The sequence below is a fragment of the Malaclemys terrapin genome, chromosome 10, assembly GCF_027887155.1.
Source record: "Malaclemys terrapin pileata isolate rMalTer1 chromosome 10, rMalTer1.hap1, whole genome shotgun sequence".
Classification (NCBI taxonomy): Eukaryota; Metazoa; Chordata; order Testudines; family Emydidae; genus Malaclemys; species Malaclemys terrapin.
Window position 1 is genome coordinate 54802650 of NC_071514.1, and position 16438 is coordinate 54819087.

Sequence of the window (16438 nt, forward strand, 5' to 3'; positions counted from 1 at the left end):
ACAGACTGGTGGGATCGCATCGTGCTGCAGGTATGGGACGATTCCCAGTGGCTGCGAAACTTTCGCATGCGTAAGGCCACTTTCATGGAACTTTGTGACTTGCTTTCCCCTGCCCTGAAGCGCCAGAATACCAAGATGAGAGCAGCCCTCACAGTTGAGAAGCGAGTGGCGATAGCCCTGTGGAAGCTTGCAACGCCAGACAGCTACCGGTCAGTCGGGAATCAATTTGGAGTGGGCAAATCTACGGTGGGGGCTGCTGTGATCCAATTTGCCAGGGCAATGAAAGACCTGGTGATAGCAAGGGTAGTGACTCTGGGCAACGTGCAGTCAATAGTGGATGGTTTTGCTGAAATGGGATTCCCAAACTGTGGCGGGGCCATAGACGGAACCCATATCCCTATCTTGTCACCGGAGCACCAAGCCACCGACTACGTAAACCGCAAGGGGTACTTTTCAATGCTGCTGCAAGCCCTGGTGGATCACAAGGGACGTTTCACCAACATCAACGTGGGATGGCCGGGAAAGGTACATGATGCTCGCGTCTTCAGGAACTCTGCTCTGTTTCGAAAGCTGGAGGAAGGGACTTTCTTCCCGGACCAGAAAGTGACCATTGGGGATGTTGAAATGCCTATCGTGATCCTTGGGGACCCAGCCTACCCCTTAATGCCATGGCTCATGAAGCCGTACACAGGCAGCCTGGACAGGAGTCAGGACCTGTTCAACTACAGGCTGAGCAAGTGCCGAATGGTGGTGGAATGTGCATTTGGACGTTTAAAAGCGCGCTGGCGCAGCTTACTGACTCGCTCAGACCTCAGCGAAAAGAATATCCCTATTGTTATTGCTGCTTGCTGTGCGCTCCACAATATCTGTGAGAGTAAGGGGGAGACCTTTATGGCGGGGTGGGAGGTTGAGGCAACTCGCCTGGCCGCTGATTACGCGCAGCCAGACACCAGGGCGGTTAGAGGAGCACAGCAGGGCGCGGTGCGCATCAGAGAAGCTTTGAAAACGAGTTTTGTGACTGGCCAGGCTACTGTGTGAAACTTCTGTTTGTTTCTCCTTGATGAACCCTCCAACCCCCCCCCCCGACCCGGTTCACTCTACTTCCCTGTAAACCAACCACCCCACCCCACCCTCCCCTCCCCCTTGCAGAGGCAATAAAGTCATTGTTTTTTCACATTCATGCATTCTTTATTAGTTCCTTACAGAGGTAGGGGGATAATTGCCAAGGTAGCCTGGGATGGGTGGGGGAGGAGGGATGGAAAAGGACACACTGCATTTTAAAACTTTAACTCTTATTGAAGGCCAGCCTTCTGATGCTTTGGCGATCATCTGGGGTGGAGTGACTGGGTGGACGGAGGCCCCCCCACCGTGTTCTTGGGCGTCTGGGTGAGGAGGCTATGGAACTTGGGGAGGAGGGCTGTTGGTTACACAGGGGCTGTAGCGGCGGTCTCTGCTCCTGCTGCCTTTCCTGCAACTCAACCATACGCTCGAGCATATCACTTTGATGCTCCAGCAGACGGAGCATTGCCTCTTGCCGTCTGTCTGCAAGCTGACGCCACCTATCGTCTTCAGCCCGCCACTTGCTCTGTTCTTCCCGCGATTCAGCCCGCCACCTCTCCTCTCGTTCATATTGGGCTTTTCTCATCTCCGTCATTGACTGCCTCCACGCATTCTGCTGTGCTCTATCAGCCTGGGCGGACATCTGCAGCTCCGTGAACATCTCGTCCCTCGTCTTACGTTTTCTCTTTCTAATGTTCACGAGCCTCTGCGAAGGAGAAACATTTGCAGCTGGTGGAGGAGAAGGGAGAGGTGGTTAAAAAGGACACATTTTAGGGAACAATGGGTACACTCTTTCATTACAAGGTCGCATATTTCGACTTGCAGGCAGCCATCGTAGGCCACAGTGTTTTGGCTTTTTTAACCTTCTTAACATGCGGGAAAGGTTGCAAACAGCAGCGCATTTCCCATATCAAGGATGAATTGGGTTGTCCATTTAAAATGGGGTTTCAATGTAAAAGGAGGGGGCTGCGGTTTCCCGGTTAACATGCGGCACAAACACAAGTAAACCACCCCCCCCCACACACACACACACGATTCTCTGGGATGATCACTTCACCCCTCCCCCCCACCGCGTGGTTAACAGCGGGGAACATTTCTGGTCAGAAGAGCAGGAACGGGCGCCTCTGAATGTCCCCCTTAATAAAATCACCCCATTTCAACCAGGAGAGCTTTCTGGAGATGTCCCTGGAGGATTTCCGCCCCATCCCCATACACGTTAACAGACTTGCTTGCTTTTTTTTTGTAATGTTTACAAATATTTACAAAGTTACACTCACCAGAGGTCTCCTGTGTGCCCTGAGGGTCTTGGGTGAGTTCGGGGGTTACTGGTTCCAGGTCCAGGGTCACAAACATATCCTGGCTGTTGGGGAAACCGGTTTCTCCGCTTCCTTGCTGCTGTGAGCTACCTACAGTACCTCCATCGTCATCTTCCTCGTTCCCCGAACCGTCTTCCCTGTGTGTTTCTCCAGTGAGAGAGTCATAGCACACGGTTGGGGTAGTGGTGGCTGCACCCCCTAGGATCGCATGCAGCTCCGCGTAGTAGCGGCAAGTTTGCGGCTCTGCCCCGGACCTTCCGTTTGCTTCTCTGGCTTTGTGGTAGGCTTGCCTTAGCTCCTTAATTTTCACGCGGCACTGCTGTGTGTCCCTGTTATGGCCTCGGTCCTTCATGGCCTTGGAGATCTTTTCTAATACTTTTCCATTTCTTTTACTGCTACGGAGTTCAGCTATCACTGCTTCATCTCCCCATATGGCGAGCAGATCTCGTACCTCCCGTTCGGTCCATGCTGGAGCTCTTTTGCGATCCTGGGAGGACTCCATGACGGTTACCTGTGCTGATGAGCTCTGCGTGGTCACCTGTGCTCTCCACGCTGGGCAAACAGGAAATGAAATTCAAACCTTCGCGGGTCTTTTCCTGTCTACCTGGTCAGTGCATCTGAGTTGAGAGCGCTGTCCAGAGCGGTCACAATGAAGCACTGTGGGATAGCTCCCGGAGGCCAATAACATCGAATTCCGTCCACACTACCCCAATTCCGACCCGCAAAGGCCGGTTTTATCGCTAATCCCCTCGTCGGAGGTGGTGTAAAGAAACCGGTTTAAAGGGCCCTTTAATTCGAAAGAAAGGGCCTCGTTGTGTGGACGTGTCCAGGCTTAATTCGGTTTAACGCTGCTAAAGTCGACCTAAACCCGTAGTGTAGACCAGGCCTTAGATCTTCTGGCTGCCCAGTGCTGTAAGCCCTTTGGTGGTGGAAGGGCCGCAGCTAATGATCTGAGCTGAGTTTCTTTTGGCTAGATTGGGTGTAGTGCACTAATTAATACCTAAAGGTCTCTCTAGCAGGAGTTGCGTTCTACCTTGGTGGAGGAGTGGATTTCCCAATCGAATGGGTCTCGTATATTTCTAACTGGCGTGTGATCCTACATTCTATTTTAGAGACCTTTCAATAAAGGGAACACATCATCCTGGTTAGATTCCAGTGCCCACGCTTCCATCCATCGGCAACCTCGGAGCTGACCCCCCCCTGCACATCTTGATCACCCAAGGAGTCAGGATGGAACAAGGCCCTCTTTGAAATGTCCAGCTATAAACGCTCTGCTCCCACACAATAATTCTAAAACTCCCCAGCCTGTAGCTGAGAGACACTGCGGAGGATTTCACTCCAGAGTCCAACCACTGACCTCATTGCCTTGAAATGCAGCTCCAGCATGGATGTAGGCTCCATGCTGAGTTCAATGGGGAGACACTGGAATTAAGCTGCTGGTTCATGAGTCAGAGCATTTTAAACTGGCAAGCAGGGTGGATATAATTAGGCTTGGCCTGCGTCGTCTGTGTGTGGTGCTTCCTGCAGCACTGAAGCTCTTAGTCACAGACACAGCCCTTCAAACAACCAAGTTCTTGTTATTGTCAGGAGGTGCAAAACTCAACATGGGAGAGTTCGAGCATCTGATTCCAGGTGGCTTCGCAATGTAGTGGCAAAGGGTCAGTTTTGGGATATGCAGTAAAACATTTCCATGTCCCATCTTCAGGATGTCACTCTGGACAGGATGTCACTGAGGGTCGCCCCACCATTTCGCCCACTCCCTGGGCTTTTCACAGGGTGGATCCAGGAGAGATTTGCTTTTTGGTGGAGCTCACTGTATAGCATCTGCAACAAAGTGCAGTGATAAATGATTGTGTCCGTTACCTTGGCGCTTCAGTGCGTAGAGGGCTCAGGTGAGATTAGCACTGCATCTGCCAGCGTGGCCGCCCCAGCCATCCTCTGTAGAAGCACCTGCTGGCAAGTCCCCGTCTGCTCTGAGCACTGAGCCCTTCTTCCTCTCTTTAGTTTTCAGTATCTCCCCCTCAAACCTTTCCTGGAACAGAGAAGAAAAGATCCGTCTTACCCCAGCTGTCTCGTGATGCAGTGGCAGACCCCTGCCCTGCCACATCTCCCCAGTGTGGGAAACCATAATCTCAGAAGCCTTCCCCCAGTGGGAACTGCACCTATGACCTAGTTACTACATGCACATGAGCTCTACGCCAAGGCATCACCACACTAGCTGCTGATCCTGCTCCTCCATGGGTTTTCATGTGGAGGGGCACTAAGTTGGGCACATGGCAAGGCCAAGGGTGCATAGTAGCTGCAGTACAGTCCATACCCAGTTACCGCGATTTGCCAGCAGTGCCTCTTTGCGCTCGCACATGCCATCCCAGTAATTATCCATGTACAGTCCTAAAGTGCAGACACAGCAAGGGCTCGAGCACTTTTCTAGGTAAATGCTTAACAAAACGCACAGCGCTCATGGAGCGCTCTCCGGAGCCTGACCCTCTGAAGTAGCTTTCTCATACGGAAGCATTTCTCAGTCTCTGTTGACTCGTGTATCTGCAAGCAGAACACCACATGCTGGTAACGAGTGCTGGGGAAACTTGGCTGCCACAGTGTAGAAGCGAGGCCTGCTGCTGCTGCGTTTGTCCAACCTTTCTTATATGGAACTGAGCAGGAGGGTCTGAATTTCAGCATGGCCATCCATGATTAAAGCTAAGCCACCAAGAAGGGCCTGATCCTGAGAGGGGCCAGGTCCTGCAGAACCCATTGAAGCCAGCAGAAGTTGCAGGTGCCTGTTTTAGGCCTGCTATGAGCCAAGTGTGTTTTGAAGTGCAGTATTATCAGTTGTGTTTGATGTAACCATTGTTCTGTCCCTGCCCCTCAGCCAGTTCTGAAGCCGGGGCGACGGAAGCTCCCTAAAAGTGGAGGGGGTCACTGGTGCCGGAACCATGGCCCCGCTTCCTAGTGCCACTCCTGCTCCCGATGACCTGCCCTTCCCCAAAGGCCCCACCCTCACCCCGCCTCTTTCCTCAAGACCCCGCCTCCACTCGCTCCTCTCCCCCCCCCTTACCGCCAGGAATGGCCCCCTGGGTCCCCCCTTTTCTGGCATCCCTCTCTGAAGCCCCCTCCTCAGCATGAAGGCGAAGGGAGGGGCTCTGCTGGGCTGTGGCTCATCCAGACTCTCTCCTTTGCTGTGTTTTGTATAGATTAGCTCCCCTTCAGCACTGCCCAGGCAGTGCTACATCCCCTAGGCCAGGGGAGGGCAAACTATGGCCCACGGACCGGATCCGGCCCGTCAGGGCTTTCAACCTGCGGCCCCGGAGGGGGGGGAGGGGGCAGAGGGCTCCATGCACTGCCCCTCCCCCCCCCCCCAAGCTCCCATTGGCTGGGAATGGGGAACCGCGGTCAATGGGAGCTTTGGGGGTGGTACCCACAGACAAGGGCAGTGGCAGAGCCGCCTGCCCCCTCTTCTCCCCCCCCCCCCCCCCCCCCCCCCCCAGGAGCCACTGCCAGACATGTTGGCCACTTCCGGGAGCGGCACAGGGCCAGGGCAGGCAAGGAACCTGCCTTAGCCCCCCCTGCACACTGCTGCCACCCCGGAGCCACTCAAGGTAAGCGGTGCCAGGCTGGAGCCTGCACCCAAACCCCGCCTGCACCCCAGACCCCTGCTCTGAGTCCCCTAACCCCCTGCCTTGTGCTCCCTGCCACACCCATCCTGCACCCCATCCTCCTGCCCTGAGCCCCTTCCTACACACTGCACCCCCTCCCACACTCCGCACTCCCTTCTGCACCCCAACCCCCTGCCCCAGCCCTACATTCATGGCCCTGCATACAATTTCCCCACCCAGATGTGGCCCTTGGGCCAAAAAGTTTGCCCACCCCTGCCTTAGGCTGTGGCATGGCTCCGGGTGCCAGCCCATTCTCTCCCTTGTTGCAGGTGAAGTGACTAAAATGGAATAAATTCAAATGGAGCAGCCGTGACTCCTAGGCTAAGTGATGTCCCTTTCTTTCCTAGGTGGATCGGGTGAGTTACCTGCTTCAGGAGATCTATGGCATCGAGAATAAAAACAACCAGGAGACAAAGGTACTGGTGCCTAGAAACCCCCTTCTGCATGCTGAGTCACATGCGGGGCCTGGCTGTGCTGCCAGCCGGGCTTGGCTTCTCCTTGGAGTTTGTTTATGGGCTGATACTTTATGTTCCGGAGGTGACGGGAAGGATCAGAGACTCCTCACAGCCGCTGCCCCTCACTCAGTTTGGGATTGAAATAGGCCATGTTACCTTACTACTAATCATGGCGGACCAGGCCCTTCTGTTGTGATGCCACAGTCAGTGGTGAATTTGTCCCCTTAGGTTTTGTTCGGCAGCCTGAGGATGGGTGCTGTGCCTGACGTTCAAAGGAGCTAGAGGGAGTTAGGCACCAGCTGCTGCTGAGTTTCAGTGGACACCTCTCTGCATAGCCCATACCAATAACGATCTATCACAAGAAGAGCCGTGCCAGTCTCAGCTACTGTGTGCTCTGTCTCTGGTGCCCTGCACAGGCTGCTTCCCAGCCCGGAAATGTCTTCCTTTTCCTCCCCCGGAAGTGGCCCTTGATCCCACCCCCACCCCAACCCCCAAGATCGCTCCTTGCAACTGACTCATCCATTAGCACAGGGCAGGCTGAGGAAGGCTCTCTCCTCGTGATCCCTGAGGTTTGCTACTGTGGCTGCGCTGTTAGTGTGTGCAGGCTGGCTCCTTATTGCCAGGGGTTAAGATTCCCCATGTGCTGGGTCTGCCAGTGCAGTGCATCCCTTGGGCCTGGGCAGGTGTTGGAATGGACTGCTGTTCTCTGCATGTCCCTGCAGCAGTGGAGGAGTTGACTCTGGGGAGTCTCACTAGTGCCAAAGGGATTATATGGAAAATGCTTCAACTACAAACATAATCAGCCCCTTCTTGAGAAGACAAGCCTGGAATTTGATCCTGGGTTCTTATTTATTGCATGGCCTTGGGCAAGTCATGTAACTTCTCTGAGCCTCAGTTTACCCATCCATAATGCTGACCTTTCCAGCTCGGGGGACGGGGGGGGAGAGGCTGAGAGTATTCATCTGTGAAGTGCTCTGCAGATAAGAAGCATGGTGAGTGTCAGGTGTTGGCCTCTACAAATTCGACTGCTTTTGTGAGTGCTGTACTCGATTCCCCAATGATGCGCTTGCGGGAGGGAGTGGGATTCGGAAGGAAACTGAACAGGGGAAGCCCCGCCCCTTCTCCCCCAGCCTTTTCCCAGTCCTGTGCTAACTATCTGTGTCCTCTGTGTGGCTGCTCCACCAAGTAGCACCATCAGGAGGCTGGGAACTTTATTCAGATCCTATTACCTGGTCTCCTAAGAGACTCCTCTTTGTGCTCCTGCTGTCTTCTGATGAGCCCTTGGACTCAGTTCTTTCAGACAGAGCCCAGTCAGTTCGTGACTTCGGGCTGTTTGTCGTTCAGTTCCAGTACACTGAGCAGCCAGTGTGAAAAGGGGAGAGGAAGGACGTCCTTGAGCAACACGCAGGAACCCTGAAATAGATCAAGAGCGCACACGATGTGCGCAGGCAGCTTCCAGCCGCTCGCTAGCGTGGTCCGCGGGCTGGCTCGCTCATCTGGCAGGAGCAGATGCTGTCGTCTTGTTTACGTCTCGGTCGCCCCACAGTGCGGCGTGCAGCCCAGCGTGCATCAGCAAAGGGAACTCACGCGAAAGGATGAGCATGTTTGTGCACATCACTGAAGTCACTAATGGTTGGGCCCCAACAATTGTGACTGCTCCAGCTTCAGCAAGGGGTGCTGGTGTGGGGGGAGCAGGGTCTACCCTGGGCTGGAAAGATCACCCCTCCCCCCCCGGCTCTAGCAGAGGGAGCTGCTGTGACTGGGAGCAAGTTCTTCTTTGTAGCAACTGCTGCATTTGAGTGTCAGCTGCAAGTTGCAGGGCTTTGTTTAATAAAAGCCATATAATAGAGCCCAAACTGCACCAGTGTTACACCAAGGGGGACGGAGGCATCTTCCCTCTCCCACCCTAGGTATCTCACTTTGAACAAAGCCACAAACTCCCTGCAGCAGCCTGTGGCCCCGGGGCTGCTTCGAGGCCCTTGAGGCTCTGCATTGCAGCCCTGGAGGGTGACTGTCACAAGTGTTGGATTCTGAATGGACAGTGCTCCCTGAGCTGTATCCAGGGCTTCGAAATTAATGTGTGTGAATTAGCAGGAGGAGATGGTAGGTGCCATCACCTCCCACTGCCACTACCCCAGCATCCCTGGTGCAGCTCTGGTTTGAACTGTGGGCAGCTGCTGCCCCTTCCCTCCTGCTGCTCAGCAGCTCCCCTGCTGGTTGTCTGTTCAGTTGCAGGGGAAGAAGGCTGGACAGGAGCCTTAGACTGTCCTCCTGTAGGACACAGGCCAGGGACCTGCCCCAAAATGCTGCCTAGAACAAATGTTTTTCTAAACATCCAGTCTTGGTTTTAAAAGTTGCCAGTGATGGAGAATCCACTACGACCCTTGGTAAATTGTTGCAGTGGTTAAAAAGTGTATAGTGTGTTAGACCTTTCTGTGCTAGACTGAAGATCTCATTATCAAATATTCATTCCCCGTGTAGATACTCATGGACTGTGATCATCACCCCTTAACCTTCTCTTTAAGTTAAATAGATTGCGCTCCTTGGGTATGGATTGCAGCCGCTTTACCTTTTGAGCCATATTTCACCTTTGAGCTGCAAGGACCTCATTGGATTGCAGTGTTCCTTTCCATCCCTGTGAAGCACCTACATTCACGTGGCACTGCCTCTCTTCTCGTAACAGCCTTCCGACGATGAGAACAGTGACAACAGCAACGAGTGCGTGGTGTGCCTGTCCGACCTGCGAGACACCCTCATCCTGCCCTGCAGGCACCTGTGCTTGTGCAATTCCTGTGCAGACACCCTGCGCTACCAGGCCAACAACTGCCCCATCTGCAGGCTGCGTGAGTACACTCAAGAGAGGGCGCTAGTCTCGCTGCCATCCAGTGGGTAGATGCAGTCTCCCCGTTCGGGTACAAAAGCCCTAACCTAGCTGGGCAGGGGTGGCTTTACCTACCAGCATCACAGGTGACTGGTTGGTGCCCTGGGATCATGGGTGGGGCAGTAACTTGTTGTCTGATTCTCTCCCCTCCCGCTTGGCCAGTGGGACCAAAAGGGGAGGCAACGTCCAGATGGACTGCAGCCTGCTTAGGTTCCTCCACCCAATGTCCCAGCAACGTGTACCTTTATCTTCCTTTCAGTCCACTCACTCTGTGTGTCAAGCTGGCAGCCCCATCTGGGAGAGGAAAGGGGCGTGTCTTTTATATAAGCACCACCATTTTTCCTGAAGCAAACTGTCACTCTAGAGGGTTGATGCTAACTCACTGACATTCTATTAAATCAATGGCGCTCTTGCGAGTGAGAAGTCTGTTCGGCTTCTGCCACCAGCCTGCTTTTCGTCGAGCACGTGGAGGTGTTAAATCCTTTCCATATCGGCTAATTCAGGGCCTATTCATTCAAAACATGAATGCCTGATGCAGAGTAGAGTAACTGCAGCCCTGTCTCCAGCTAAGTGCGCTGTTAATATTTCAGCAGTTCCTGGGAATAAGACGGCAAATTGGATTAGGTCACAAGCATGTCCCCATGCTGTGAGCTAATCAGGCCGGTTGGGGGGTTGCAAGTTGGGCCTCGGCTCTCATGAGCTCTTCCAGGCATGAGCATTCTTCTGAGCCCCAGGAGGGCCTAGCATGGACACAAGCTCGTTGAATTGTAACCAGTGTATCTCTGGGGCTGGGTGGCTAACCTTAAACTAAGCAGCTTAGTGTTATGGTTTGAAAGGGCCTGAAGCAGTTGGCTTTCCCTGCTTGTTTGTTGGCCACCCCAAAGCCATATGATCAGCAGGAATCAAACCATGGTATCTGATGTATTGAATCTATTCCATACTCACCTACCTCTTCAATTACTGCCCCATCTCTCCTGTACCCTTCACTTCCAAATTCCTCAAACATGTATTTACAGCTGTTGCCTTGAGTTCCTCTCTCCCTGCTCCATCCTGGATCCCCTCCAGTCTGTCCCCCGCTCGCTGTCTTGGACTGTAAGATCTTTGGGACAAGGCCTGTCTTGGTATGCATTTGTGGAGTGCCCAACATACTGGGAAGCTGACCCTGCTTGGGATCTCTGGGTGCTACTGCAATATAAATATTTAAGTGTCTCCGGCTGCTTCAGAAGATAGTGTTCTCTCTTGTGCTCATAAATGCACCAAATACGACTCCTGGGGGAATTCTGTGCCAAAAAATTAAAAATTCCGTGCACAATATTTTAAAATTCTGCAAAATGCTGCATATTTTATTTGTCAAAATAACACAAAATAATCACACCAGTTTCAATTATTTTTGGTCATTTATTTCAAAATACCTGTCAGCAAGTATGTCTGTAACAATACAGACAACAAAAAAAGATTCAGGAAATGTTTTTTGACAAATAGATTCCTTACTAAGCGTATTAATACAGAACTCTGAGTAATAATTAATTTAAACTGCAATACAGAACCATATTTCCCACACCCCCAGAAGCAGTGCACAGGCTGGGGGGAGTCAGGGGTAATGGAGGAGCTGAGAGAGAGGGAAATAATTGCTGAGAAAAGACCAGAGAAATGGGCAGTAGCTTTATAGGTCTTTAATTGAAAGGATGGGGATATTTAAATCTTCAACAGAGACTTTTAAATGGTTCCACTAGACATCATTTCTCCTTGCAATTCCTTGGGTTTCAATTCCTTGATACTTGTGATATCACCTTAATTCTCTAGCCCTCCATAAGAACGGCCATACTGGATCAGACCAAAGGTCCATCTAGCCCAGTATCCTGTCCTCTGACAGTGGCTAATGCCAGGTGCCTCAGAGGGAATGAATAGAGCAGGGAATCAACAAGTGATCCATAGAGTACTCCAAGAAAAAGAACCCTCCCTGCTCAAAAGTAACCTCTTTTTAAATAGAAAACTCTTATGCTTTTGCTGTTTACATAACAAAAATGTGACGAAGCCACAAAGGCGCAGTTGGGTCCCAAATAATCATGTTAACTAAATACATGCACACGCACACAGCCTGGCTTCATATATACTGCCGCTGTGGCTGGTTTCTGGTGGCTTCTAAGACCTAGAACGTAGCGTGGACCATAGAGCGCTCTCAAACTCCTCTGTTCTAGACACCACAGAATCCCTTTCAGGCATTCTTTATGCATAAAAAAGCAAACAAAGAAAACCCCTATTTGTTTCCAGATCACCATTAAAAAGGATAGCTGGGTCTTCAGAAGATCCTGTGGAAAAAACAGCATCTGATCATGTAACTAAAGACTATATCATAATGCATTTGCATTGGGGAGCAGGCAAATTAAGGTTGTACGGACAGGAAATACCAGATTTAAGGCTAACTTATGAGCGCTTCACTGTACAATCTTAACATTCTTTTGAACATAGTCTTTTATATCATTTTCTTTTTTTTTTTTTTAAACTTACTGAAAAAACTGATGCCCTCATGTGGAACCATATTGACCCTCACATGGGTCACCAGCGGGTTTGGGATCTTTAGATCCACAGCACAGATCTCTGCCGCTTGAGCTGAGTAACTGGTAGTAATAGAAGGCTGTTATCTTCCTTGTGAACTGGCCACTAGAGGGAGATGAGAGCTGTGAAACCTACTGGCAGAGCGTTTCTATTTGCTGACAGTAGAGGAATGTAGAACTCAGAAGTACACAGAAGTGGGGGGAAAGGATAAGAACTGGGTTGAGAGGAAGACACACACTAGGGGGAGACAGGCTGAAGTGTGTAGATTTTCTTTTTTGTAATAACTACTAGATAAAACAAGTGATTGTGCACATGTATGTTACACTGCAGGCATACGGGTGCCCAGTGCATTCAAGTCAAAGGCTTTTGCCAGCAGTACCACTAGGTGGCGCATGCACTCCTACTCTCCCTGTGCATTGAGCCAAGGCCATGAAAGGGGCATGTCCGCCACCTCCCTCTCTGTTCCTTGGCACGGACAGGCACAAAAACTGCTTAATCTAACTAGGGAAAGGTCTTGTGAGGGACAGATATCCAGTTTGTATCTCTTCCCCCACTAGAAGAGAAAAGCAGAGGGATTTCTGCCGAAAAGTTCACTGTGGTGGTTGGTTTGCCTTGGCACTGAACCTGCACATTAGATGATGGATTCTGAATCCACAAGGAATGCTCCTCCAGCTGCCCACATCTCGGAGTGCAAGTCAGGAGAAAAGCACTGCTCTTCCTCTCACCGTCAGCATCCTCAAAGCACCCGAAACATTCCGATGCTGACAAGCAGTTGTAATCTCAGTCTTCACCGAGCAAGTCTTCCAGTAAGTCCTTCAGTACCGGTTCGAGGCATTGTAAACATAAGCACTCACCAGCTCCATCAGACTCCAGTTCCTCCAGGGCCATTGAGTCCTGTGCCTTTATCTTTACTGGGCCCCTCTTCACCTGTACAGACAATCCAGACCACCTTGGCAATGCTGGATCCACCAATGATCGAGTCAGTGCCTCTGGCTCCTTAAGCCTTCCTATCTTCAAGAGATCTTGGGTGTCTCCTTTTACCAGCCTCTCCATTACTGCAGCATCCAGCTCTGGTATTGACCACCACAGGGTCTTTGGCATTCTCAGTGCTATCAGCACCATTGGCCCTGTCCATACTGTAGACACACGTGGCAGCATCCACACAGACACATCTAGTGCGATAGACATTGCCAGTATTTTCAACATACCCGGGACCACCGATGAAGTCAGCTTTGCCAGCGCGATAAGCACAACCGAAGCCTTTGTCATCACTGATACAGTCAACTTCAACACTGCCAACACCCATTACCTCATCGGCATTCAGACCTCCTTATTCCGTGCTATATATGGACTGCAGGGCCCATCTCTCTCAAGACCCCTATGAGCCCCAACAGGAATGCTCCCTCTGTTCCCTGAGGAGTCATACATTCCCTCTTCAGACTCGGAACTCTGTCACCATCCTGACCTTTCAGATCACCTCATAGACATGGTGACGGGGCACGGATTCTAAGGACTATGACTTGTCTTTTTTCAAGGAAGCCCCAAGATGGTGCCCTCCACTGTGGGAGGCTCCAACTGTGGAGTTCCCCCCTTGGCCATACTGATCATGGCCCATTCCAAGGGAGCTGAGACCTCCTTCAGAATCTCAGACCAGCCGGGGTCCCCTTCTCCAATCCAAGAAGCCATTCACCAGGCTCCTCCGATTGTCCCCTATTGAGGAGGGTGAAATACTCAAGTAACCCCTGGTTGTCCCTTCATGCACTTCTTCATAGTCTCCAGACAAGGCTGTCACCCGCAGAGTCACCTCCAGAGGACTTCAAGGTCGTCCAGGACCTAATGAGAAGAGTGGCCTCTTCTTTAGGAGTGCAGGTGAAGTTCGTTCAAGAAAATCTGCACAGTCTCTTTGATGCTGCACAAACACCTGCTATGGGAAGTGTGGTCCTTCCCATTGAAGAAGCCCTGCTTGAGACCAGAGAAAAACCTTGGGCAGACCCCAGTTTCTATTCCACCTGCAGCCAACAGACTGGAAAGATGCTACCAAGCTCCTCAAATGGATTCTGATTGTTATCAGTTATCACACTCTCTGATGTCTCCAACTCACTGGTGGTTTTGGCTGCCAATAAGCATTCCCACCTGTCTCATCTCAAAGCCAAGCTTAAAGATAAGTTGCTCAAGAGACTGGCTACATATGGCAGGAAAGCTCACTCTACAGTTACTCTGCAGATGTGGGTGGCTAACCATCAAGTTCTCCTGTGCAAATATAATTGTATTAATTTTACAGCTTTAGCCAGACTACCAGAGAAGCCTAGGGAACAGTTTATGGCTCTGAAGGGCACCTCATGGCAAAAACATCCCTCCTCGCAGCTATTGATGCAACTGATATGGCCTTGTGATCCATGGCCACTGTCCTTGCAATGAGATGTTCCCCGTGGCTCCAGGTGTCTGGAATTCCAAAGGAGCTGCAATCTGGGATTTGCCATTTGAGCAGTCTGAATTGTTCTCTCAAAAGACTGACATCACGTGCACCCTGAAAAACTCCTGGACGACTGAGATCAAGGAGGGTGTACACCCCAATCTAAAAGAGGAAACAGTTTAGACCTCTGCCCTACCACAGATCACATTTCCAGCAGAGATTCCAGGACTCTTAAGAGACGATCCAGCCCTTCTCAATGGCACCAGACGGCTTTGTCTCCATCAGGCCCTTCTCACTAGACATTGACAGCTTCTTAACAGTCACTTTGACAGCATACCAGTTTCTCCATGTATCCCACCTTTTGAAAGATGCTTACTGCACCTTTACAGTGCTTGGAACTGAAATAACATCAGACAGGTGGGTGCTCAGCACTGTGAAGAGGAATGTGTTATCCGGTTCACCTCCCTCTCCCCAGCCCACCTTCCCTGTCCCTTTTCAGGGACCAACTCAGAAGAGTGTATTACTCTCAGAAGTACGGTCTCTTCTGCAATTGAGTGTAATAGAAAAGGTTCATTGTCATCACAGAGGGATTCTATTCTTAATTCCCCAAAACTTCCAGGAAGTTGAACTGCTTTGTTAAGAAAATCAAGTTCCGGATGGTCACCCTCGCTTCCATTACCCTTCACTGGAGGGTGGAGATTGGTATGCTGCCCTTGATGTGCAGGACACATACTCCTGATGATACATCCAGGCCACAAGAAGCACCTTCACGTTGTAGTTTGAGATACACGCAGCCAATACCCGGTGCTCCCCTTTGGCTTGGCACGTGTATCAGCCTGCCTGCACTGCCTAGGTGTCCAGCATGTCCCTTACCTAGACAATTGGGTAGTGTGCAGTGCCTCAAGCATCCAAGTCCGCAGCAGCATCCTGATCAGAGGCTCTTGTCTGGGCCTGAAACTGAATTTAGACAAAGTTACAGCCAACGCAGCTCAAACTCCCTGTAACCTCTGGCTTCAGGCTGCCCCTGCTAGCAGCTGAGTGCAGCAGGGAAACTGACTAATCCCTGGGTTGTCTTTAAGCACAAGCAACCTGCAAGCTGCATAAGTTGCAAGCCTGGTATATGTATAGGCTCCCTTTAACCTAAGTCTGAGCAAAGTGACAAAATTAGAGCTCTTCAGAGAGTGAGTTGGGGCAAGAAATGAGATGGAGGCAGGGTGAATTGACGTAAATCGTCACAAGAACAGCCTTGATTGAAATAATCAATTTAAATCAACTTTGCCACCTGTACTTCAGTTATTTCTACAGAAAGGTGCCTTGTCATTGGTTGATATAACCATTAAAACATGTTGATTTACAACTAAATAGAGCCTTTACACTAGATTTAGGACATCTTTTTGATACCTAGGACAGTACACTATAACTACATACATTTATTTAAGAAATTATATAGCTTAATATTTTCAAATTCTTATTAATTGTATATTTTTAGTATGTTAGAAAATGGTGAATGATGTATTGTGTATGTACTAGCTAATTAACTTTTTTCTCAGAATTTGTGTTAAGCTGCAATAGGATGGTAACTGGAATTTAATTAAACACACAAATCAGCACATAAAATTGATTTTTTATTAAACAAAATAAGCCCTTAATACAGTGCATTACCTAATGTGCCATATTTATAAAGCTTGATCTCAAAAGTTAGATGTGTTCCCTGGATTCTTTACACCACGGATCAGCAACGTTTGGCACATGGCCCACCAGAGTAACCCCCCTGGCGGGCCAGGCTGCTTTGTTTACCTGCAGCATCCGCAAGTTCAGCCGATCGCAGCTCCCACTGGCCGCGGTTCACCACTCCAGGCCAATGGGGGCGGCGGGAAGCCGCGACCAGCACATCCCTCGTCCCGTGCCGCTTCCCGCAGCCCCCATTGGCTTGGAGCGGTGAACCAGTGGGAGCCGCGATCCGCCGAACCTGCAGACGCGGCAAGTAAACAAACCGGCCTGGCCTGCCGGGGCCTTACCCTGGTGGGCCATGTGCCAAAGGTTGCTGATCCCTGCTTTACACCAATGAAGCAGACACTTTATCTCCGAGTTTTTGATAGAGGCTC

The 16438-nt window shown here is 50.9% G+C and overlaps 1 protein-coding gene across 4 annotated transcripts in view; it reads left to right on the forward strand.

The window, feature by feature from the left end:
* Positions 1-16438, forward strand: part of MGRN1 (mahogunin ring finger 1) — a 110757-nt gene that overhangs the window by 82171 nt on the left and 12148 nt on the right. For all 4 annotated transcript variants that reach the window (XM_054041176.1, XM_054041179.1, XM_054041180.1 and 1 more), the window contains 2 exons: positions 6376-6444; positions 9167-9326. In XM_054041176.1, coding sequence (XP_053897151.1) covers positions 6376-6444; positions 9167-9326 — 229 coding nt within the window. The remainder of the gene's footprint in view (positions 1-6375; positions 6445-9166; positions 9327-16438) is intronic.